At 40.7% G+C, this 26,599-nt stretch overlaps 2 protein-coding genes across 2 annotated transcripts in view; both read left to right on the plus strand.

Moving 5' to 3' along the window:
• Positions 1-270: 270 nt before the first annotated feature.
• Positions 271-2,555, plus strand: LOC118373340 (ras GTPase-activating-like protein IQGAP1). The gene is made up of 4 exons (XM_052515968.1): positions 271-612; positions 1,113-1,235; positions 1,401-1,509; positions 1,916-2,555. The coding sequence occupies exons 1-4, from the start codon at positions 407-409 to the stop codon at positions 2,027-2,029; spliced, it is 552 nt and encodes a 183-aa protein (XP_052371928.1). The 5' UTR covers positions 271-406; the 3' UTR covers positions 2,030-2,555.
• A 2,808-nt stretch (positions 2,556-5,363) lies between these two features.
• The window catches only part of crtc3 (CREB regulated transcription coactivator 3), a 94,480-nt gene continuing 73,244 nt past the window's right edge, over positions 5,364-26,599 (plus strand). Inside the window, exons 1-2 of the mRNA XM_052515963.1 lie at positions 5,364-6,625; positions 23,077-23,187. Coding sequence (XP_052371923.1) covers positions 6,494-6,625; positions 23,077-23,187 — 243 coding nt within the window. The 5' untranslated portion in view covers positions 5,364-6,493. The remainder of the gene's footprint in view (positions 6,626-23,076; positions 23,188-26,599) is intronic.

Here is a 26,599-nt window from a genome sequence, read left to right on the forward strand (position 1 = left end):
ACAGCCTACGCTGCAGGGCAAGAAGGACAAGACGTGTTTTGTGTCTGTCAGCGCCTGGCAGAGCTGTGTCTGTCAAGGTGCTACTTATGAGTATACGTGTTTCTGTGTCTGTCACGTACCAGGACCTTATAGTATGACGTGTTTCTGTGTCTGTCAGTGTGCTACTTATAGTATACGTGTGTGTCTGTCCACCTTATAGTGAACGTGTGTCTGTCTTCACAGGACCTTAATCAACGACATCTGTGTCTGTACTGTGTGCTACTTAGAGTCAGTGTTTCTGTGTCTGTCACGTGTGTGGTACTTATAGTATACGTGTTTCTGTGTCTGTCACGTGTGTGCTACTTATAGTATACGTGTTTCTGTGTCTGTCACGTGTGTGCTACTTATAGTATACGTGTTTTTGTGGATGTGCCACATAAAATATAAGTTGTGTTTGTTCCAGGACATCCGAAACCAGCGACGGTATCGGCAGCGGAGGAAGGCGGAGCTGGTGAAGCTCCAACAGACAAATGCCGCCCTCAACTCCAAGACCGCCTTCTACAACGTCCAGATTGACTACTACAATCAGTACATCAAGACCTGCATGGACAACCTGGCCAGCAACAAGGGAAAGTGAGTGGGCTTTGTCTTCATACCAGAGGGAAGACGCTAGCCTCCAGGTTTGAGAGGTGGGCAGGTGACCGGGGGGATGCAGGTTGGAATCTCAGGGTTCACAGAGGATGTTTTGTGTGTCAGTAGAATAAAGGATCAAGAGCTCAACTCTGAATTCTTATTACAGAAATGTTATGTGTAAGTGAATAAGATGGACGGGGAAACATGCACTGCAGAGGTCAAGGGTTTGAACCTATTAGAGGGCTGGGTGGAGCCATTGTCATACTTTTTACATCTGGGTTGTGTTCATTTGGACACAAGTTAACAAAATGTAACAAGTGTTTGTTATTGGACAAGTCTAGGAAGTACCTCTCCGTTTTAATTCCATGCCTAGTGAACACGACCCTGAAATGGAATGGAACTACCAAAATGTTAAGTTTCTAGCAGAAGGCAACTGCAACTTCCTCTATGTTACGATGTGTGACAGTGTTATGGACACTATTCTCTCCCTCCCTCCTCAGGCTGTCAAAGAAACCAGGTGACACCAAGGCCAAGAAGAGTAAACAGGTGTCTCAGAAGTACACTGCCGCTCGCCTCCATGAGAAGGGTGTGCTGATCGAGATTGAAGACCTGCAGACAAACCAGTAAGTTAAAGATAGACCTTGGATGTTTAGTTAATAATTGTTTACCAAATGTTGTCTTGAAAGTTAGCTGTATGGGATTTATGATGTAATATGGATACATCTCATGACATCACACAAATCCTTAGTTTTAGGCAAACAATTGACATCCCCCTCCCCCACACACAGGTTTAAGAACGTTATCTTTGAGATCTCTCCGTCGGAGGCGGTTGGAGTGTTCGATGTGAAGGCCAAGTTCATGGGAGTGCACTTGGAGACGTTACAGTTGGAATACCAGGTATACATGTGAATGATGTACAGTGATGCTGGGATGTGAAGAAGGTGGTCAAATGGGATTTTATGGTTGATATTTCTGTCTTTTTAAAAATACTTTTTCAAATGATTCTTTCTCCATTTCTCCTCATCTCCCTCGCTCTCCCCTTTCTCTGCTCCTCTTCCTCTCGTGCTCTCCCTCCCTCTTCCTGCCTCTCGTGCTCTCCCTTCCTCTCCCTCTTCCTGCCTCTCGTGCTCTCCCTCCCGCTCCCTCTTCCTGCCTCTTGTGCTCTCCCTTCCTGCCTCTCGTGCTCTCCCTCCCTCTCCCTCTTCCTGCCTCTCGTGCTCTCCCTTCCTCTCCATCTCATCTCTCCCTTCTCTCCCTTCTCCCTTCTCTCCCTTCTTACTCTCCCTTCTCTTCTCTCTCCCAGGACCTCCTGCAGCTGCAGTATGAGGGTGTGGCTGTGATGAAGCTCTTCGACAGGGCCACCATCAATGTCAACCTGCTCATCTTCCTGCTCAACAAGAAGTTTTACGGGAAATAGATGGATGAGATGGATGGAAAGAGAAGGAGAGGGGGCTACAGACACTGTTGAGAACAGAACATCTAACAGAGGGCCTTGGCTCTATGCTGTCTTATCTTAGCTCGGTTTCCCCCTCTTCCGCACTACTTTAAGTATATGTATTCATTATGTGCCTTATTGAGATGGAATATTCACCGTACGGTATGTGCCTTATTCGCCAAGGAAAAGTCCACCGGAAGCCTGCTGGATGCTCCAAGTGTATCCTCGTCAGGATCCAGAGTGCTTGTTGCATTTTGTGTTACTATGTTACTGTAAGACTGTCAAAGGTATAAGATATGGATTTGTCTGTCAGGTTGTTTTCCAGTTATTTGAAACGCAATTCAACAGTTGCATGTTGATGACATCGCAAGCAATTTTGTCATACAGTAACTTTAAGAAACTTGCAAATCCACTATTGGCATAGGAAATAGCCTTTCAAGAGTAGACTGAACAATCAATGTAGAAAAGATGTGTTATGCTTTGTGTTGAATAAATTTATAAAAGAAAACTGTCCTTATTTATTCTTGTCAGTCCTCCAAGTATAGTTAAGGTTACTTTCTTTTATTTTCCTTTTAAGGAGTATTGTTGTCAGAGCAAAACACGTTTCATAGTTAGTCACATTCACTATTAAATGAAAATACGGTGACTTCAGTTGCTTTTACTCCGTTCACCACTCTGGAGGAAACGGTTCATACACTCAGTCTAGAGTGCAGTATCATATAACAATGACGAGATATGCTTTAGGTTCCAGTAGATGTCACTCACTGTACACTAAACAAACAGTCTCGGGCACAGAATCCTTACGACAATCTGCTCCCTTTCAGAAGACTGGAAAGCGTGATATACAGTACTACCCTGTCAGAATGGTTTTGAAATTTTTTTTTTTAACCAGTGTACCCTTGTATTGAAGTTAATTTACACTGGGCCTAACCAAGATATAGTTACCTAGTAGCCTAAGCTCTTTCGCCCGTAGTCCATAGAATGTTTTAAAGAATAAAGCTTTAATAATGCCATTTTTCGTGAGATACATATTACCAGTGACATATAAAAAAAAAAGTGACAATTTAAAACATTCATTAAGAGTTTTAAATTAAATGTTAAGAATGCTTACACATGATGTATACATTTGAATGTTTATAAATAGTTAAATACACATTGGTTATTATGCACACTTTATGAATAGTAAATGAACTTGAAGGGAAAGTTTCCCAAAACCAGATCCAGCCTAGTCCTGAACTGAAATAGATTTAATAGAGATTCAGGATGAACCTAATCTGTGTCTGGGGAAACTGGTCCTATTAGTTAACATGGATTGTTTTGCAGAATGTCAGTATTTCATTTGCATTGTATGATGTCATATTTTATATACAATATTTTTTCTCCATGTGGACACTAGCCAGCAGGTTCTAGTTCTGTATGTCCATGGATGATTGGATAGGTTTGAGAATGAAAAGTACAAGAAGAACCTGAATAAATCAAGCTAATTTACTTTCACGTGTGTGCCACTGGTAAAATACATATTTACGATTGTTATGAGCACTTAAATGTTTCCTTCATTTCGTAGACATTTGTATCCAGGTCAATTACCATTCAGTTAACTAAATAATGAGGCTGAACAACCGTATGATAAAGACTATGCCGGAAGTATGACAAATATAAGCACCCATCTAATTTGTATTATTATTTAAAGGCAATTTCCAATTGAGATGAAAATATCTGCAGCGTTTACCTAGAATGTGAACATGGTAACATTACTTTTAAAAGGCCCATTGTTGACAGGCCGATCTGATTAAATCCTGGCCTAGGTGTCCCAAGCAAAACATGAACAGAAATAGCAACATGTTCCCCATGGTTTCAAATACACAAAATTATGTAATATGCAGTTTCTTAGTGGATGCTATGATTAAATGATGTACAAAATGAAGCAAAAACACTTTTTTCAGACAAAGGCTATGTTTGAATTCCTAGGCTATATTCAGAAGTGGTTACAGTCATATTTCAGTGTATCAACTTATCCCTAGTGTCACAATCTCAGTTTGGCAACCATCTCTACAATGAACTAGGTTTCCATCCAATTGATGCCAGATTTTCATACAAATATAAAAAAATCTGCACAAAGAAAATCGGACTTCTTGTGGATAACAATCAGTGTGATGACGTAGTGCACACAAAATGTACTTTTTCGCTTAAGTTTTCATTTCCCGAATAAAAATGAAGTTCATTGCGTTTCCAGTGCATTTTCAACTCTACCAATAGTTTTGTCACAAAAACTGTGCTCTTGGCACATGTGCTCAAGCCAACAGCTCACAGATACATTGCGGGTAGGCTCGTCTACATGATAAGATTATGGATAAGAGCGAGAATATTTATATTTGTCAAATGGCAGTTAAGCATCGACCATCATGTCTCCAGAATAAGACCCTCGATATTTAGTGGAAAGAAGCATCAAGCTCATTGTGCACTTTCACAATTTATTTAATCTGTAGTCGAATCAACTACATGGTTTCCTCGTAGAGTCGTAGTGGGAGGACCTCACACCATATCATCATGTGACTCCAAGTTTACTTCAATATGATGGTTATTATATCAATATTTGCGCATAAAGGTGCTTGACCGACATTTACATTTAAGTCATTTAGCAGACGCTCTTATCCAGAGCGACTTACAAATTGGTGCATTCATCTTATGACATCCAATGGAACAGCCACTTTACAATTTATCCTATCCTAGGTATTCCTTAAAGAGGTGGGGTTTCAGGTGTCTCCGGAAGGTGGTGATTGACTCCGCTGTCCTGGCGTCGTGAGGGAGTGTGTTCCACCATTGGGGAGCCAGAGCAGCGAACAGTTTTGACTGGGCTGAGCGGGAACTGTACTTCCTCAGTGGTAGGGAGGCGAGCAGGCCAGAGGTGGATGAACGCAGTGCCCTTGTTTGGGTGTAGGGCCTGATCAGAGCCTGGAGGTACTGAGGTGCCGTTCCCCTCACAGCTCCGTAGGCAAGCACCATTTCTTGCATAATTTATTTTACGGAAACAAAAAGATCCCACCATGTCGAACAAACAATTTATCTGTTGGCTTTTATAAAATTGTACCAAAACCTCTGTTACTATCACAGCTGTCTTGACTTTGTATTTATACTGTATGACTTAACTCGCATAAAAACTGGAAGGAAACTTGTTATTGGCTGCAGTGAAAAGGATTCCGTTGAAGTGTTTCTATGCTACAATATTCAGTTGGATAATGCGGCCAGGTACACATCCCCTTTAAGAGTTCTTCATTGCCCTCCTGTGGACATAACCGGTAAGGTTGTTTTACAGTTTCAAGCAGTTTTTTATTTTTTATATGGCAGGATCAGCGGGAAAGGGATCTCACCAACGAGAGCCGACAAAACTATGGAGCGATATGCAACAGGAGACAAGACGAGAAGAAGCTCGACTTTACCGCATGGATTTGAATGTTTACACGCTATCTAAATATAGCCTGTAAAAAATAGTTGTAGCTGTTACAGTCGACCTGCCTGCCTAATCAGAGGACCAGAATCGAAAGCAATGTTTTTGAGATCGAGAGAGTGGATTATGTTACATGCTGATTTGGATAACCCTCGCGCTGCAACGGCAAGATCTTTCCGACACTTGTTGAAATTACATTTCGAAATCTTCTCCACAAGGGAAAGTATTCGCTAATGAAAACATTGCTAACAACTATTTGGGCAACGTTAGCAAATATTGTTTTAGTTTACAAATCTTTAGTCAACGTAAATTGCGCTTCTCTTCTGCTGTTCGTGTCGCGTTACGCGGTAGCTACTGTATGAGCTTGCTGCGTAGCTGTAATTTTTATCGAACATTTTTATACACTGCATAAAATGACAGTTTTGATAGCTTTGAAGAGGTTGAAGTACTTATTATTTGTTATTTAGCTACGCGTGTTGCCTCAATTGACAATGCATTGCTGGATACGTCCTCAAATAACGTTACTATTTTAAGCTAAATTGTTAATGAAGAAAATGGAAGTGACAGGTAGCTAGCTAGCACTGGCACTCTCTCACGCTAGCTAGTTAACATAACTAGCTACTGATTGAGTTTCAAACAAGTTGTTGGCTTATTAGTTTAGCTAACTATTTACAAATGTAAATATTTTCCCATGCATTGACAATACGTTGGGATGTATAGAACTCAATAACTTCGGTAAGCGTTACCTGCTGGCACCGAAAACACATTTTGGAATTAGTTTGTTTACAAACACTTGTCAGCTGAACTGTTCACTATTGTTAACTTATGTGGCTATCAAGCTAACGTTAGCTAGCACCGAAAATTTGCCAACGCGACGATTTGAAGCAGCACTGATGGATTCGCTAAAAGTGGACTGACAATCAAAACCACACTCTCTATATTTGTGCCCCAAGCACTCGCTTTACATTTAAGTAACATTTTAAAACTGTGCGGCCCACACCATGTCCGGATCCCCGGGCTCGGGTGGCTCAAACCCCAGGAAGTTCAGCGAAAAGATAGCGCTGCACAACCAGAAACAAGCAGAGGAGACGCTGGCCTTCGATCAGCTTATGACAGATCTCACTGTCTCAAGGGTAAGCAGATCCCTGTCTATAAATATCGAATTATTAAGTGTGATTTATTTGTGCATGAGTGGTCTCAAGCTAGATAGGAATGCCATGTTTAGTTTGATCAAGGAAGTTGGACAGGCAAGCCAGCAGGGTGTGAATGCTCTCTGCTGTCAAGCAGCGGGGCACCTGTCAAACTTGTCACAATTAATTGAGGTTATGGTTAGGCAGGTTACTTCGAAATAAGGCTAGCTGTTTAAAAAAAGAACCATATGGCTATTGTTTACTATATAACTACAATGACTATAGTTAACAATACGGTTTTTAATACTTACAAGGATCATCCTTAAATCAAAGTTGAATTCATCAGGGTTGTTTGGAAATATATTTAGCCGAAACAGGGGGCTGTCAATCGATGGGTGATTAGTGGCTGACAGTTCACACTCACTACTTAGACATAGGTCAGCATTGATCATTGTCGTGTGTGATGTGAACAGAAACATCACCAGTAAACATGCTTTCTGCACCACCCACTCTTGCACTCATCAGCCTATTTTTGAATGAAATGATTGGTTAATAACCAGCCAGCTGCTGCATATTCTTCTATGAGTCATCATTAACAGCAATGTGTTGTTGTCATATGATGTATAGATGGCGCCTCTAATTTTGCCTGCACAATAAACTGTGACTTAACTACATTCCCCTGTAATCATCCATTTGAATATACACTCAAGAAGTGAGATCTTTGGGCCTGCCTTTTCTGCACTGAATGGGACCCAAACTGCAAATTATGTGCCGATCTCATCCATTTAACTGTTTATTAAATTTTCATTTTAGTCATTTAGCAGACGCTCTTATCTAAAGCAATTTACAGCTACTAATGTTAACGTAACTACGGTAACATTGAATTGGGCAGTCCTTTACATTTGTGTGGACAATTGCATTCTAAAACACCCAAGCCCAGTTTACTGTGTTAGGCTGCATCAAGGTCTCAAATCAATCCCCTCTATTGTGAACGAGCAACTCTCACATTGCTTTACAGTGGGACATACACACAGTCATGCTTCTCTTATCTTCAATTGAGCCCTCGAGGGCTTTATCTCCTGTATCTTAATGGAGTAAAAAGGCAGAGTTATTGGGGGCGTTGGGTGACTCATTCCTGGTTTTGCTCATTGTTGGTAGCCGGCAACCGTTGGATTTTGGCAGGTCGAATATAAAGATGACAATGGCATCCTTGTATTGGGGACTTATTTGTTGAGGAATGTAACTGTTTTTCTGGGTGATTTGTGAGGTTTTAATTGCACTTCCCAAGACTGTGTTTTAATGTGTGTGTAAAATAAAATGAATGGCCAAAGCTTGCTGGGAACCATGTGTAGACATACCAGCCCCGCCTCATCTGCTAACTACTCATAACAAGTTCACCATGTGTATCCAGCTAGATGGGAGGGAAACTTCTTGTGTGTCTGATTCATTTGAAATGTACCAGCTTTGCATCCAATGTCATGTTTTTCTTGTTGTCGACTACTTCTGAGACTATTTTAATACCAAACAACTAGCACCACAGCTGCTATGTAGGGACACTCTTAGGGACTTACAGTCATTCTTCTCACAACTCCGCACAGATGGAATCTACAAGGGTAGCATTTCTTGCAGTTGCTACATTCATTTTAGACTTTAATGATGTGTATTAGGGTTGCACGATATGGTAGAAATCGAATAGCGATTTACATTTTTTTAAATGTAGTTCTTTACCAGATATTGTGATTTGACAAAGGTCATAACTATTGGTATAACTTTTGGAATCCTATAAATAAAATGACTTATATTAAGAAGCAGTGGAAAGCAGAATTGTTTGTTTTAGAATAGAGGATGACCGATTATGATTTGTCAACGCCGATACCGATTATTGGAGGACCAAAAAAAGCAGATTTTCTTAAAATTTATATATATCTATATAATTAATTGTATTTATTTATAATAATGAAAATTACAACAATACTGAATGAGCAAATTTTCTTAAAAAATAAAAATAAAAATATATATATATATATATACACAATTGTATTTATTTATAATAATGACAATTACAACAATACTGAATGAACAACGAACACTTATTTTAACTTAATATAATACATAAATAAAATATTTTTAGTCTCAAATAAATAAGGAACATGCTCAATTTGGTTTAAATAATGCAAAAACACAGTGTTGGAGAAGAAGGTAAAATGTTAGCTTTTTACATTTTTACATTTAAGTTCCTTGCTCAGAACATATGAAAGCTGGTGATTGATTCAATGTTCCCAGTTCTTCAATATTCCCAGTTAAGAAGTTTTAGGTTGTCGTTATTATTGGAATTATGACTCGTCGACTATTTCTCTCTATACTATTTGTATTTCATGTACCTTTGGCTATTGGATGTTCTAATATGCACTTTAGTATTGCCCGCCTAATCTCAAGAGTTGATAGGCTCGAAGTCATAAACAGCGCTGTGAGTCAAGCATTGCTAAGAGCTGCTGGCAAACACAGTAAAGTTTGAATGAATGCTTACGAGCCTGCTGCTGCCTACCACCGCTCAGTCAGTCTGCTCTATCAAATATCGAATCATAGACTTAATTCTAATATAATAAACACAGAAATACGAGCCTTTATTCTTTCAGTGAAATACAGAACTGTTCCATATTTGATTGAACGGGTGGCAACCCTAAGTCTAAATATATGCTGTTACATTGCACAAACTTCAATGTTATGTCATAATTCTGGAAAGTTAGTTCGCAACAAGCCAGTCAGCCTAAACTGTTGCATATACCCTGACACTGCGTGCAATAAATCCTAGTTCATCTTGCCTGCATGAATTTCTTTTAACTAAACATGCAGGTTTAAAAAAATATATATACTTTTGTGTATTGATTTTAAGAAAGGCGTTGATGTTTATGGTTAGGTACATTTGTGAAATGATTGTGCTTTATTTGCGAATGTGCTTTTGTTAAATCATCCCTCGTTTTTGCGAAGTAGGCTGTGATTCGATGATAAATTAACAGGCACCGCATTGATTATATGCAACGCAGGACAAGCTAGATAACTACATATGTAGGTTAACTAGTGATTATGTGAAGATTGATTGTTTTTTAAAATAAAATATGTTTAATGCTAGCTAGCAACATACCTTGGCTCCTTGCTGCACTCGCGTAACAGGTGGTCAGCCTGCCACTCAATTTCCTCATGGATTGCAATGTAATCGGCCATAATCGGCTTCCAAAAATGCTGATTACCAATTGTTATGCAAACTTGAAATCGGCCTTAATTAATCGGTCGACCTCTAGTTAGGTCAAATGCAGTCAACCGATTGTTCCAAACAGAACAGCAAGCAAACTTCTAGTGAATCTAACAGCGAGGACGAGGAACTGTGCCAGTTAAGTGACAGAGGCGGCTCAACGTCCCCAGTGTCTGGTGCGTGAAGTCATTAGCTCTGCTGGTTGGCTACTCCATAGTAACATAGCGGTGCCAAAATCCCTGGTCTGCCCTAGAAAGCCTGTGTCAATTACGATCGCCAGAACGGCCAAACCAGAAGAATTTAGGTGCCTGTTTTTGAGCTCTAAAATGTTTTATTTTGATCAAGTCCCAATGGTGAATTGTTATAAAGTTCGCTACAAATCAAGATATTTTAATTAAACAGTGATCCATTCTGACTACTACATTTGTTGTCACACAGGACCACGTGCTGACAGACAATCACGGGCCGGCAGGCTACGAGGATGCTCGCGCCCTCATGCACGTGTCTCTCAGGCAGGATGAAAACGACTACGTAACTAGCAAAGGATTATGGTTGATGGTCACTTTCACTTAATTTTAAAATATTTTTTAATGTCATTAAGAATTAAGGCACTTCAAATACTTCCAGCTTAATGCGCCGTCGGGAGTTTCCATAGCGCTGACGTCATCCACTTATTCCTATCACCATCTACTGGTTTTAATGTCTATGGGAGGCACTTGGTGTGTGTGTGGGATGCAGCTGCAAGAGGAGAAAAAAAATGGAGTAAACTATAGCAAATGTTACAAGTGGCTGAGATGTTTCAGAATATAGCATGCGATATAAGTCTCTTGTGATGTGGATATTGCACATGTCAATATTGCAATTTTGATGTGATCTACACACAATACCATGACGACAAATATTTATTTTTGCTAGTTTATTTATAAAAAAACATTATATTTACATAAGTATTCAGACCCCTTACTCAGTACTTTGTAAACGCTGCCAAAGGTGCTTCAAGTCTTCTTGGGATAACGCTACAAGCTTGGCAGACCTGTATTTTTGGGAGTTTCTCTTGTTCTTTTCTGCAGATCCTCTCAAGCTCTGTCAGGTTGAATGGGGAGCATCGCAGCACAGCTATTTTCAGGTCTCTCCAGAGATGTTTGATTGGGTTGAAGTTGGTGCTCTTGCTGGGCCACTCAAGGACATTGAGACTTTTCCTGAAGCCACTCCTGTGTTGTCTTTTTGGAAGGTGAACCTTAGCCCCAGTCGGATAACCTGCTACAGAACGCTCAGGACTTCAAGGATCTTTCTGTACTTTGCTCCGTTCATCTTACCCTCAATCCTGACTAATCTCCCAGTCCCTGCTGCTGAAAAACTTCCCCACAGCATAATGCTGCCACCACCATGCTTCACCGTAGGGATGGTGCCAGGCTTCTTCTACCTGAATGCCAAGCATAACATCTGATCTTGGTTTCATCAGACCAGAAAATCTTGTTTCTTATGGTATGAGAATCCTTTAGTTACCTTTTAGGAAAGCCCGCTTGGCGTTTATCTTGTGCCTTTTTATTGAGGAGTGGCTTCTGTCTGGCCACTCTACCATAAAGGCCTGATTGGTGGAGTGCTGCAGAAATGGTTGTCCTTCTGGAAGGTTCTCCCATCTCCAAAGAGGAACTCCAGAGCAACCATAAGGCTCTTGGTCAACTCCCCGATCAAGGCTCTTCTCTCCTGATTGCTCAGCTCTAGGAAGAGTGGTGGTGGTTACAAACTTCTTCCATTTAAGAATGATGGAGGCCACTGTGTTCTTGGGGACCTTCAATACTGCAGAAAGTTTTTGGTACCCTTTCCCAGATCTGTGCCTCGACACAATCCGTTCTCTGAGCTCTACGGACAATTCCTTCAACCTCATGGCTTGGTTTTTACTCTGACATGCACTGTCAACTGTGGGACCGTATCTAGGCAGGTGTGTGCTTTTCCAAGCCATGTCCAATCAATTGAATTTAGAACAGGTGGACTCCAAGTTGTAGAAACATCGCAAGGATGATCAATGGAAACAGGAAGCACCTGAGCTCAATTTTGAGTCTCAGAGCAAAGGGTCTGAATAGTTAGGTTATTTCAGTGTTTTATTTAATACATTTGCAAAAATGTCTAAACTGTTTTTACTTCATTATGGGCTAGTGTGTAGATTGATTTTGAATTACATCCTTTATTATACAATGGATTTAACATAATGTGGAAAAGTGAAGGGGTCTGAATACTTTCCGAATGCGCTGTATATACAAAAATATAAACAAACAATTTTACTTCGTTACAGTTCATGTAAGGAAATCAGTCAATGTAAATAAATGAATTAGCCCCTAATCTATGGATTTCACATGACTGAGCAGGGGCGCAGCCATGGGTGGGCCTGGGAGGTCATAGGCCCACCCACTTTTACATTACATTACATTTAAGTCATTTAGCAGACGCTCTTATGGGAGCCAGGCCCAGCCAATAGTCATTTGTTTTTCCCTACAAAAAAGGGCTTTATTACAGACAGGAAATACTCCTGTTTCATCAGCTGTGAGGGTGGTTGGTCTCAGATGATCCCACAGGGGAAGAAGCTGAATGTGGAGGTCCTGAGCTGGTGTGGTTACACATGGTCTTTAGTTGAGTCCAGTTGAACGTACTGCAAAATTCTCTAAAACAATGTTGGAGGAGGTGACTTATGGTAGAGAAATTAACAGGTGGATGGATAACCTTGGCAAAGGAGAAATGCTCATTGATAGTGACAAATCAACAACCTAAAACTGTCCCAAACATTGTTAAAACAAGCTTATATTTTGGGTTCTGATTGGGTACGACAGTTGAACTCCACTCATGAAGCATATATTCTTCAAGATATATATGTATATACTGCACAAAATTATAAACTCATGTAAGATGTTGGTTTCATGAGTTGAAATAAAAGATCCCAGAAATGTACCATACGCACATAATACTTATTTCTTGCCAATTTTGTGCCAAAATCTGTTTATATCCCTATAGTGACTAGGCTAAACCAATGCTTCTATAGACGTCTAACAGGCTTGTTGTTTTTGACCTGTTAAACATTATTCCTAATGTCCATATTGACCTATTTATTCAGATGTGGAGAATGTCAATAACATCTCATTCATTCCCCCTTCTCTCCTCTTCCACCCTTCAGTTACATTTATCCTGTACTGTGGATTGGGAGCTGACAACGGTTGCATTCATTAGGCACCAAACAGGAGAGAACTGAGTTAAACAGGGAGGTATTAACTGCACTTGTCAAAATACACGCTTTGTCATTTTCTGTTGAAAAGCATTTCAAAACGTTTTGTTGTGCCCTAATGAACAAGGTCAAAGGCAGCTGTTAAGAAAGCCCACCTCCACGCAATCACAAGCTGAATTGAAATATCTCTTGATTTGATTCATTTTCTGCCTCCTGAAACATGAAGGCACTCGGTACACATGCACAGAATTAAGAAAACTAACATGATCTCCTGGGAAAAAATATAAAGGTTCCATTCACATTATTTCCATACCATCACTTCACAATGTCTTCTTTTATGAGAGGCCAGAGTTTGAAATGGCCAGTTAAAGGAGATGTGGTTTGGAGGCTACTCCGAGTGATGTTGCCTGTAAGGTATGAACTGTTGATGACCCGTGAGAGACCGAGGCCCAGTGAGTGGGTTGCAGTTGTCAAGAGTCCATGAGATGCTGCCAGAAAACGTCTGTAATTAAAACTCACTGTTTCAACATTCACAACAGGCTGAGTTGAAAGTGCTCGAGTGGCTCTGTGTTTGGGTCTGTTTTAGGGCTGGGAATTTGCCAGGGACCTCTCACAATACAATATTGTCGTGAAATGTTGGTGCCGATATGAATTACAATTCTATACAGTGAGCTCAAAGTATTGTGACTGGGACACTTGCCAGAACAGCATAGGCAGATGCAGTAGATGGTATAGAGTACAGTATATACATATGAGATGAGTAATGTAGGGTATGTAAACAGTATTTAAAGTGGCTAGCGATACATTTAATTACATCAAGATGGCAAGATGCTGTAGATGGTATAGCGTACAGTATATACATATGAGATGATTAATGTAGGGTATGAAAACATTATATAGAGTGGCATTGTTTAAAGTGGCTAGAGATACATTTAATTACATCAAGATGGCAAGATGCAGTAGATGGTATAGCGTACAGTATATATACATATGAGATGAGTAATGTAGGGTATGTAAGCATTATATAAAGTGGCTAGTGATAAATTGATTACATACATTTTTCCATTATTAAAGTGGCTGGAGTTGAGTCAGTATGTTGGCAGCAGCCACTCAATGTTAGTGATGGCTGTTTAACAGTCTGATGGCCTTGAGAGAGCTGTTTTTTAGTCTCTCGGTCCCAACTTTGATGCACCTGTACTGACCTCGCCTTCTGGATGGTAGCGGGGTGAACAGGCAGTGGCTCGGGTGGTTGTTGTCCTTTGATCTTTTTGGCCTTCCTGTGACATCGGGTGGTGTAGGTGTCCTGGAGGGCAGGTAGTTTGCCTCTGGTGATGCGTTGTGCAGACCTCACTACCCTCTGGAGAGCCTTACGGTTATGGGTGGAGCAGTTGCCGTACCAGGTGGTGATACAGCCCGACAGGATGCTCTCGATTGTGCATCTGTAAAAGTTTGTGTGTTTTTGGTGACAAGCCAAATTTCTTCAGCCTCGAGGTTGAAGAGGCGCTGCTGCGCCGCCTTCACCACGCGGTCTGTGTGGGTGGACCATTTCAGTTTGTCCGTGATGTGTATGCCCAGGAACTTAACTTTCCACCTTCTCCACTACTGTTCCATCGATGTGGATAGGGGGCTGCTCCCTCTGCTGTTTCCTGAAGTCCACGATCATCTCCTTTGTTTTGTTGACATTGAGTGTGAGGTTTCCTGACACCACACTCCGAGGGCCCTCACCTCCTCCCTGTAGGCCGTCTCGTCGTTGTTGGTAATCAAGCGTACCACTGTAGTGTCGTCTGCAAACTTGATGATTGAGTTGGAGGCCACGCAGTTGAGTGAACAGGGAGTACAGGAGAGGGCTAAGAACGCACCCTTGTGGGACCCAGTGTTGAGGATCAGCGGGGTGGAGATGTTGTTACCTACCCTCACCACCTGGGAGGCGGCCCGTCAGGAAGTCCAGGACCCAGTTGCACAGGGCGGGGTCGAGACCCAGGGTCTTGAGCTTAATGATGAGTTTGGAGGGTAATATGGTGTTAAATGCTGTGTACAAAAAGTGCTGTAATTTTCTAAATGATTCACCCGATATGGTGAAAATACCCTCAAATTAAAGATGAGTCTGCACTTTAACCTCATTTGTCATTTTATCGTTTCAAATCCAAAGTACTAGAGTACAGAGCCAAAACAATTCAATTGATACTGTAACTTTATTGCAATTTGATGTTCCAAACATATTGCTCATGCAGAGGGACGAGCGACCCATGAGAATACGTTTTGATCAGTCATGGAATTAAGTGCTTAAAACAAATTGGCTCCCTTTTTGTTAAAATATGGAGAACATGCTATGAAGGAAAAATGTTTTTGGTGCAGGTACAGCCAACTTGTGCAAAAATCATATTGCGATATTGTCAAATAATATCCCAATATGTAAACTAGCGATTTTATTTATTTATTTATTTAAATTTTGCACCTCACTAGTCTATTTTCACCGGAGGGTAAACTGCTTTCCCACCACTGCATAGTCGACCTAGGCTATTTCACTGAATGGTCAAGGAGTTTGCCAGCTAATGTGGATAAATGCATAGGGCAGCCTACATGTAGGCTTATACAGATTTTTCTGTTTCTACTGAAAGCAAAGTGTTCATGTGTCTTTCTAAAGATATTGTTGCACACTCTCTTTAGGAAAGTAAACTAGCAAAGTGTCTTCCTGCTCTGTGAGAAGGTCTACACCGGTGCTTCGTGGTCTGCAGATGCTTTCAGCTTCTCCTATGTTGTTCATCTGCAGTTTGTCACTAAGGCCCTCGTATGAGTTGTTGTGGAAATGGATTTCCTCTTTTAACCCGTGGGAATAATGTCACCGCAAGGTCTTTGACATTTTGTCCCTCTGTGCCATCTTTATGAATAGTATTATTGGATACTCTGAGGTGCTGGAATGTGTGTTCTGTTTATGATGGATGTATTTTTGGGTTGTCTTGTTGCATTATCCCGTCCTCCGGAACCCCATTTGTTAACCAGTTGCAACAAGCAATCCCGTATCCGGGATCCTATTTATAGCCTCAAGCTCATTACCATAACGCAACGTTAACTATTCTTGAAAATCGCAAATGAAATGAAATAAATATATTTGCTCTCAAGCTTATTAGCCTTTTGTTAACACTGTCATCTCAGAGTTTCAAAATATGCTTTTGAACCATAGCTAAAACAAGCATTTGTGTAAGAGTATTGATAGCTAGCATAGCATTAAGCCTAGCATTCAGCATGAAACATTTTCACAAAAACAAAAGCATTCAAATAAAATCATTTACCTTTGAAGAACTTCAGATGTTTTCAATGAGGAGACTCAGTTAGATAGCAAATGTTCAGTTTTTCCAAAAATATTATTTGTATAGGAGAAATCGCTCCGTTTTGTTCACGTTTGGCTACGAAAAAAACCTGTATCCAGGAGTTTAATTCTAGCCGCAAGCTCATTAGCATAACGCAACGTTAACTATTCATGAAAATCGCAAATTAAATTAAATAAATATATTAGCTCTCAAGCTTAGCCTTTTGTTAACACTCATCTCAGATTTTCAAAATATGCTTTTGAACCATAGCTAAACAAGCATTTGTGTAAGAGTATTGATAGCTAGCATAGCATTAAGCCTAGCATTCAGCATGCAACATTTTCACAAAAACAAGAAAAGCATTCAAATAAAAATAATTTACCTTTGAAGAACTTCAGATGTTTTCAATGAGGAGACTCTGTTAGATAGCAAATGTTCAGTTTTTCCAAAAATATTATTTGTGTAGGACAAATCGCTCCGTTTTGTTAATCACTTTTGGGTAAAAAAACAAAAACAAAAATTAAGTCATTACAACGCAAACTTTTTTCCAAATTAACTCCATAATATCGACAGAAACATGTCAAACGTTGTTTAGAATCAACCCTCAAGGTGTTTTTCACATCTATCGATGATAAATCATTCGTGGCAGTTGACTTTCTCCTCTGAAGAAAATGGAACGCGTATGGAGCTGGAGATTACGCAATAATTTCGACGGAGGACACCTGGTAAATGTAGTCTCTTATGGTCAATCTTCCAATGATGTGCCTACAAATACGTCACAATGCTGCAGACACCTTGGGGAAACGACAGAAAGTGCAGGCTCATTCCTGGCGCATTCACAGCCATATAAGGAGACTTTGGAACACAACGCATTCAAAATCTGGACCATTTCCTGTATGAAATTTCATCTTGGTTTCGCCTGTAGCATTAGTTCTGGGGCACTCACAGATAATATCTTTGCAGTTTTGGAAACGTCAGAGTTTTTTTCTTTCCAAAGCTGTCAATTACATGCATAGTCAAGCATCTTTTCGTGACAAAATATCTTGTTTAAAATGGGAACGTTTTTTTATCCAAAAATTAAAAGAGCCCCCTATCTCGAAGAAGTTAAGCACTGTTTTACCCGATTGGCTGGAAGTATTTAAAATAGTCCTGCATTTTGTCTTTGGTGGGACAATCTTGTGATAGGTAATTTTTTATATTAAGGTGTGGTCTATGCCAAGTTAGGCTATGACCATGTTAGGTAGGCTACCTATCTGGGAAGCTGGGGTAAACAGACGTGGTTTTGGCAATGAGATTGCTATGCATTAAGGGGAAATTATAATCGCTGGGCGATTATATCAAATTGATTTCAATGTATGTTTAGTCCGACGTTCCAAATGCTTATATCGCAAGATTCAAGGTATAAAAAAAATTCTCCCCAGTTTTTGACTGTCTTTTTGGTCTTGTCTCCTTCTGTGCTGTGTTCACTGCACTTTCCCACTTCTACACAGACACCAAGACCCTCCCCTCCCCCTGCCACTCAAAACAACAAAGACTAAAGAACACTTCTTCCTCACTGACAACAAGCAGTTTAAACTCTTTTTGCATTTGAGGTTTGGTCCTACAGAATCGGTCAAATGGACACTGAAACGCTTAAACTTCGTACAATTAAATAATGAAAAATGTTCTAACGATACCCTTTTTATGTCTCAACTCCCAAAATGTAGAATAGAGCAGACCCTACTAAAATGAGAGTCCCAATAAACATGATTTTGTTGAATGTAATGCAGCATTGCGGTACCAAATACCGCTAGCAGCATTTTAGCAACAGACTGTTATGTGCTAGCTGTCTGGTCTGTGTTTTTATAAATGTGCAGTGAGTATACAAATACAGATTTATATAAGAATTTGGCAACTCCTTCTGATTCTTAGTAATAAGCATCTTATCCCGGTAGGCCACTTGATTTCAATATCTAAACAAAGTGAACAGAGTTCTTCAAACAGGTGGAGATGGACAGGAGGGTGTATTCAGAACAGTTCAACTGTTATACCATGTTAGCAAGCAAATACACCCAAGTTGGCTAGACTTGAAATATAAAGTTTAGGTGGCTACTCATTAGCACGTGATTGTTTGAGACCTGTATTAATATTTTATGACTGCTACAAGAAGTTGGGCACTATTGCTGAAATGTGCATATTCTGGTAAAATGTCTAACAACATTGCATTTTCAAAGACAGACTTGAAAGCCAGATCAATGATTATTGCAAAAAAAATGCAGGTGAAACTTTTGATGAAATTGGGTCTTTATGGTTGTGGAAGTGATATTTTTAGGCAAGGTATTTTACAAGCCGTGAATTCATTAGATTATTCCTGACTGTTTGAAATGGGGTGTTTTGACCTTAAATTGTGGAACAAAGCTTTATTTAGAGAAAGTTAAAATCTCTGTGTGTACAGTTGTGGGCAAAAGTTTTGAGAATGACAAAATATTAATTTTCACAAAGTCTGCTGCGTCAGTTTGTATGGTGGCAATTTGCATATACTCCAGAATGTTATGAAGAGTGATCAGATGAATTGCAATTAATTGCAAAGTCCCTCTGCCATGCAAATGAACTAAATCCCCCCCAAAACATTTCCACTGTATGTCAGCTCTGCCACAAAAGGACATAATTTCAGTGATTCTCTCAGTAACACAAGTGTGAGTGTTGATGAGGACAAGGCTGGAGATCACTCTGTCATGCTGATTGAGTTCGAATAACAGACTGGAAGCTTCAAAAGGACGGTGGTGCTTGGAATCATTGCTCTTCCTCTGTCAACGATGGTTACCTGCAAGGAAACACGTGCCGTCACCATTGCTTTGCACAAAAAGGGCTTTATGGGCAAGGATATTGCTGCCGGTAAGTTGCACCTAAATCAACCATTTATCGGATCATCAAGAACTACAAGGAGGAGCGGTTCAATTGTTGTGAAGAAGGCTTCAGGGCGCCCAAGAAAGTTCAGCAAGCGCCAGGACCGTCTCCTAAAGTTGATTCAGCTGCGGGATTGGAGCACCACCAGTACAGAGCTTGAATGGCAGCAGGCAGGTGTGAGTGCATCTGCACACACAGTGAGGTGAAGACTTTTGGAGGATGGCCTCGTGTCAAGAACGGCAGCAAAGAAGCCACTTCTCTCCAGGGAAAAACATCAGGGACAGACTGATATCCTGCAAAAGGTTTGGGGATTGGACTGCTGAGGACTGGGGTAAAGTCATTTTCTCTGATGAATCCCCTTTCCGATTGTTTGGGGCATCCGGAAAAAAGCTTGTCCGGAGAAGACAAGGAGATCGCTACCATCAGTCCTGTGTCATGCCAACAGTAAAGCATCCCGAGACCATTCATGTGTGGGGTTGCTTCTCAGCCAAGGGAGGGGGCTCACTCACAATTTTGCATCAGAACACAGCCATGAATAAAGAATGGTACCAACACATCCTTCTAGAGCAACTTCTCCCAACCATCCAGGAACAGTTTGGTGATGAACAATGCCTTTTCCAGCATGATGAAACACCTTGCCATAAGGTGAAAGTGATAACTAAGTGGCTTGGGGAACAAAAGATTGATATTTTGGGTCCATGGCCAGGAAACTCCCAGACCTTAATCCCATTGGAAACTTGTGGTCAAGCCTCGATGTGGGAGGACAAACAAAAACCCACAAATTCTGACAAACTCCAAGCATTGATTATGGAAGAATGGGCTGCCATGGGCTGCCAAATGCCATCATTTATGTGGCCCAGAAGTTAATTGACAGCATGCCAGGGCGGATTGCAGAGGTCTTGAAAGAGAAGGGTCAACACTGCAAATTTTGACTCTTTGCATCAACTTCATGTAATTGTCAATAAAAGGCTTTGACACTTACGAAATGCTTGTAATTATACCTTAGTATTCCATAGTAACATCTGACACAAATGTCTAAAGACACTGAACCAGCAAACTTTGGAAATGTAATATTTGTCATTCTCAACTTTTGGCCACGACTGTATACACACAACTGTTCAAAAGTTTGGGGTCACTTAGAAATATCCTTGTTTTTGAAAGAAAAGCATTTTTTTACCCATTTAAAATAACATCAAATTGATCAGAAATACAGTGTAGACTTGGAAATTGTAGCTGGAAACGGCAGATTTTTAAAAATGGAATATCTACGTAGGCGGACAGAGGCCCATTGTCAGCAACCATCACTCCTGTGTTCCAATGGCACGTTGTGTTAGTTCATCCAAGTTGATTATTTTAAAAGGCTAATTGATCATTAGAAAACCCTTTTGCAATTATGTTAGAACAGCTGAAAACTGTTCTGATTTAAAGAAGCAATAAAACTGCCCTTTAGACTAGTTGAGTATCTGGAGCATCAGCTTTTGTGGGTTCGATTACAGGCTCAAAATGGCCAGAAACAAAAACTTTCTTCTGTAACTTGTCTTTTTTATGTAACATTCCATGCCAGAAATTGCCAAGAAACTGAAGTTCTCGGACAACACTGTGTACTACTCCCTTCACAGAACAGCGCAAACTGGCACTAACCAGAATAGAAAGGGTGGGAGGCCCCGGTGTCCAACTGAGAAAGAGGACAAGTACATTAGTGTCTAGTTTGAGAAACAGACACCTCACAAGTCCTCAACTGGCAGCTTCATTTAAACAGTACCCTCAACACCAGTCTCAATGTCAACAGTGAAGAGGTGACTCCCGGATGCTGGCCTTCTAGGCAGAGTTCCTCTGTCCAGTGTCTGTGGTCTTTTGCCCATGTTCATCTTTTCTTTTTATTGGCCCGTCTGAGGTATGGCTTTTTCTTTGCAACTCTGCCTACAAGGACAGCATCCCGGAGTTGCCTCTTCACTGTTGACGTTGAGACTGGTGTCCCTCTGATTTTTAGCCATATCGCTCAGCCTTAGTCCAACATCAGTGATCTTCTCTCTTACTTTGTAGACAGACATTGGCTCATCTTACACCTGCAAGCAAGATGTTGCCGGCTTGTCAGACACACCGAGAGAGAACAGCTTTCCCTGGAGCTCGAGCCACGTGTTCAATTTGACTGACATTTAATCACAACAAGAGCTAAAGGTCTCCTGAATGTCCCTGAGGCTGTATAGTGTTAAATTAAACCTAGCTTAGCTCCTTGTCAACTATTTTACTGTCCTCTCTTCTCTGAGTGTTCCTCTTCTGTGTAAACCCATTGATTGCATCAAATGAGGTCAGTCTTTGAGATTCAAATTTTGTCCTTTGGTTAGTGTGAGGAAGAAATGCCCCACGGATTTGCCTTTTCCTGATCAGAATTGATAATTGGAACTGTTTACCTTAGCCGAACAAACCATGCTCTGTGTGGTCCCTGAGTTGGTCCTGTGTTGGAGGAGCACAGGGTCTGTATCCACAAAGTGTCTCAGAGTAAGTGCGCTGCTCTAGGATCTGTCCATATAGCCTACTGTTATTCATTATCAGCACTCCTACTCTGAGACACTGGATAAGGGGCCCGGTGTGGAGACAGGCTGCTATACCAGACTAATTTCTATGAATTGGTGAATGGATAGGTTACAAAACGTTTGCTTCTGGGGGTTCCCTTTAATGAAGAGATGTATTCTCCAGAACCTAGACTATGTCATTGGACAGAAATGACACCTCCCCACATCCATGAGCAAAAGCGTAACCTAAATATTGTTTGTCTAAAACCTAAGGATTTCTGTAATTTCATTAAATAAGAAATTGATAGTATATCATGTATATGAACCATACAGCCAACATTGAAGGCAATGTTTGATTTGAACCAAAAAACAAAACTAGCAACAACTTCCATTGTCTTATTTCTCTGATGTACAACTTTCTGTCACTCTTGCTGTCTTGTACATATTAGCCCATGGGTGACCATTGGCCAATCTTAGTCATGTAGGAGAGGAGTCGATGCTGGGCTGGAGCAAAATAAAGCGGAGGGCATGCTAAACAACAGTTTTTTTTTTAGCGCGGCTGTGCTGTGGTCATAGGTACAGGGCGGAGCAGAGTAAAAAAAGTTGTTTCGCACAACCTCGAGCGTACAGTAGCCTTTCTTCAACGGGTTACCATTAAATGTTGAAAATAGGCTATTTTCATCCCTCAACGAAAATATAGGCGTAGTTCTGACACATCTATGGCTGCTAGTCAAGCGGGCTGGCCGTTGACTCTATCGGTTTGGTTGCCAGAGACGCGGCACATACGTTAGTTGTTAATGTTCCGTTGCCGTCCTGGCTGGCAACGCTCTTATCCCTTGCTAGCTAGCAAACTACTGCTAACACAGTCAGCTCAAACAGTGCAGCTAGAATAACAGCAAAGTAGCTGCAATTGCATTAAGATGTTTTGGATACATCCATAACAATGAGCTAATGATGCGTGATTTTTTTTCCCTTCATAGAAAATGTGCTTTCTTGTCAGGGCACTGTTCATAGGAGCTAGCCAACTACACAGCTAACGCAATTACTTCAAACTGAAGCTGGTAGGACAGCAAACTAGCTGCATGTCGTTTGACCTGTTTCTGTATTTCTTTGTATAGATCCATAAATATTATGCTGATTTCAACTGGTTGAGAAAAGATTGAACGTGTCAGGACGAGACTTTCTTTCGCAGGACAGCTATTGGACATCCCTCTAATAAATCCTGCTCCTCCTTCCCCTGTGGCTCCTTGGTTACTGACTGCCGTTTTGTTGTTGACCAACAGGTGCAGTTCCAGAAGATCCAACAGCTACGTCAGACCCAGACCAGGGCCCAGTACTATGGAGGCTCCCTACCCAACGTCAACCAGATCGGCAACGCTAGCGCCGACTTCCAGGTGAGCCCCCCTCCCCTACAATCGTGCTCTTTCTTCTTTTTTTTCTTTTTTCCCCCCCCATAAATGTTTTATATTCGGTGCCTTCAGAAAGTATTCATACCCCTTGACTTATTCCACATTTTGATGTTACAGCCTGAATTCAAAATGGATTAAATATATTGTTTTATTCTCATTCATCTATACACAATGCCCCGTAATGACAAATTGAAAACATGTTTTTAGACATTTCTGCAAATGTATTGAAGATAAATTCAGAAATATCTCATTTCCATAAGTATTCACACCCTTGATTCAGTACTTTGTAGAAGCACCTTTTGTGGTGATAACAGCTGTGAGTCTTTCTGGGTAAATCTCTAAGAGCTTTGCACTCCTGGATTGTACAATATTAGCCCCAACGTCTTCAAGCTCTGTCAAATTGGTTGTTGATCATTGTCCTGATTACAAGTATTCCCATAACCATTGTTCCCTCTAAGTTGCGTGCGGGCACGCAGTACCCCCGAGACTCCATCTCAGCTCCCCAGTACTGCTGCGCAGAAGAAATATCAGCCCACGGAGAGAAGCACGAGGATTGAACTACATTCAACTTTCTAGAGATTTCCCCATTAGTTAACACTATCAACCATTCCCTTTACTCTGGCAATTGTGCTTGTATCAAGGCAATATTAGCCACTTTCAATGCAACATACCGAAACTAAACAAATAATGCAAAAGATTTTGTTGTCGGCAGAACGCATCGGAGTAGGATTGTATTACACAGGACTCCGCCCATAACCAAACAGCGCTGCAGTAGGTCTATATGCAAATAGGCCATTGCCGTATATGGATCTGTGCCATTTACTTTGAACTGGACTCTGTTTACAGCTGTGGTCATGAGTAGATGCTATTATGTTGAGATCAAAGTGAGCGCTGCATGTAGCCACGTGTGCACTTTTAGTTCATATCCTTTGCTAGTTAGTGAGTTATTATGCCAGGTACAGATTAGAGGTCGACCGATTAATCGGAATGGCCGATTTTAATTAGGGCTGATTTTTCACGTTTTCATAACAATTGGAAATCGGTATTTTTGGGCGCCGATTTGCCTTTTTAAACAACACAAAAAAAAAAATATATATATATATATACCTTTTTTATTTAACTAGGCAAGTCTGTTAAGAACACATTCTTATTTTCAATGACGGCCTGGAACAGTGGGTTAACCGCATTGTTCAGGGGTAGAACGACAGATTTTCACCTTGTCATCTCGGGGGATTCGATCTTGCAACCTTACAGTTAACTAGTCCAATGTCTAAAAACACAATAACGACCTGCCTTTCTCTCGTTGCACTCCACAAGGAGACTGCCTGTTACGCGAATGCAGTAAGCCAAGGTAAGTTTCTAACTAGCATTAAACTTATCTTATAATAAACAATCAATCATAATCACTTGTTAACTACACATGGTTGATGTTACTAGATATTATCTAGGCTGTCCTGCGTTGCATATAATCTGACTGAGCATACAAGTATCTAAGTATCTGACTTGAGCGGTGGTAGGCAGAAGCAGGCGTGTAAACATTCATTCAAACAGCACCTTCGTGCGTTTTGCCAGCAGCTCTTCGTTGTGCGTCAAGCATTGCGCTTCGTTGTGCGTCAAGCATTGCGCTTCGTTGTGCGTCAAGCAAGCCTATCAACTCCCGAAATGAGGCTGGTGTAACCGAAGTGAAATGGCTAGCTCGAGGGACGGAAGCTATACTGTTACACTGGCAATACTAAAGTCCCTATAAGAACATCCAATAGTCAAATGAAATACAAATGGTATAGTGGGAAATAGTCCTATAATAACTACAACCTAAAACTTCTTACCTGGGAATATTGAAGACTCATGTTTAAAAGGAACCACCAGCTTTCATATGTTCTCATGTTCTGAGCAAGGAACTGAAACGTTAGCTTTCTTACATAGCACATATTGCACTTTTACTTTCTTCTCCAACACTTTGTTTTTGCATTATTTAAACCAAATTGAACATGTTTCATTATTTACTTGAGGCAAAATTGTTTTTATTGATGTATTATATTAAGTTAAAATAAGTGTTCATTCAGTATTGTTGTAATTGTCATTATTACAAATACATTTTTAAAAATTGGCCGAATAATCGGCATCTGCTTTTTTGGTCCTCCAATAATCGGTATCTGCGTTAAAATCATAATCGGTCGACCTCTAGTACAGATCATTTGGAATCAGGAATAGGGGAGGGAAGAAGTCTTTGAAAAGGGAGTAAGTAAAGAGCTTATTTTTGTCTTAAAGGGGCAGTGTTGTATTTTGAGACAGGCTTGAATAAGCTAGGTAGGCAGATGGTAGCATCATTTATCTGATTCTCTGTTGTAATGCTATGGGAATAATAATGCATTTTATTTTGTAAAGTGGTTTCTTCCATCAAACACAACAACATTGTCAGTCACCTCCTGGATAAACAGGTTAATGTCAAGCCCTGCATGTTTTTTTTCAATGTAGGCCTAACATTGGCTGCTACTTTAGGCTGAGTGATAGAACAGCTATTTCCATGTAAAAATGTTATGGGATGCATTATTAACTTCTCCATGCTCAAAGGGATATTCAATATCTGCTTTATTTGTACCCATCTACCAATGGGTACCTTTGACATTACGTGTAGGCCAGGGATGAGGGACCAGGAAGTGAACTCCGGTCTCTGGTGTGGGGATAACATGTGGACTAGTTGGCTGTGTTACACCCTCCGCCAAACTCAGGCACAGGGTACCATGACCCGTCAGTAATTTAAATGTCAATATTGTACAAGTCTGCCAAGCTAGACTAAGTAGTAGGGTACAACAGTGTTATGGAACATTGGGATAGAACTGCTTTCCTGTCCGGTACAGTAAGGTCTAATGTCCATGTTGGACTTGACATTTCTAGCTGTTTCAGTGCGTTGCACCCTCCCGAATGCAACCAAGTCCAACTATAACACCATAACTGTAACTCTCACAGCTGCCAGGATTACAGTGCTACTATGATGGCAGTAGTATAGATGCATATAAACAACTGAAGTTTTCACTGCTTGGTATGGACTTCAAGCTGACAGAGCATGGTCCCTTGCTGTAGCAGATAAAATGGCTAGGTAATGAAAAACATTTTTTAAACAATATTACTGTAGACTTAAAGGAACATTTCTGGATTTTGGCAATGAGGCCCCTTATCTACTTCCCCAGAGTCAGATGAACTCGTGGATACCATTTTTATGTTTCTGTGTCCAGTATGAAGGAAGTTGGTTGGTAGTTTTGCGAGCTAATGTTAACTAGTGTTACCCATAGCGCAATGACTGGAAGTCTATCTGCTAAACCTAGGCCTCCACTTGACGTGTTTGGTCATTACTTATATGGCCAATACATTTATATGCACCAACTAGACATTCAACCAA

Source organism: Oncorhynchus keta, unplaced genomic scaffold (genome assembly GCF_023373465.1).
Source record: "Oncorhynchus keta strain PuntledgeMale-10-30-2019 unplaced genomic scaffold, Oket_V2 Un_scaffold_3531_pilon_pilon, whole genome shotgun sequence".
NCBI lineage: Eukaryota > Metazoa > Chordata > Actinopteri > Salmoniformes > Salmonidae > Oncorhynchus > Oncorhynchus keta.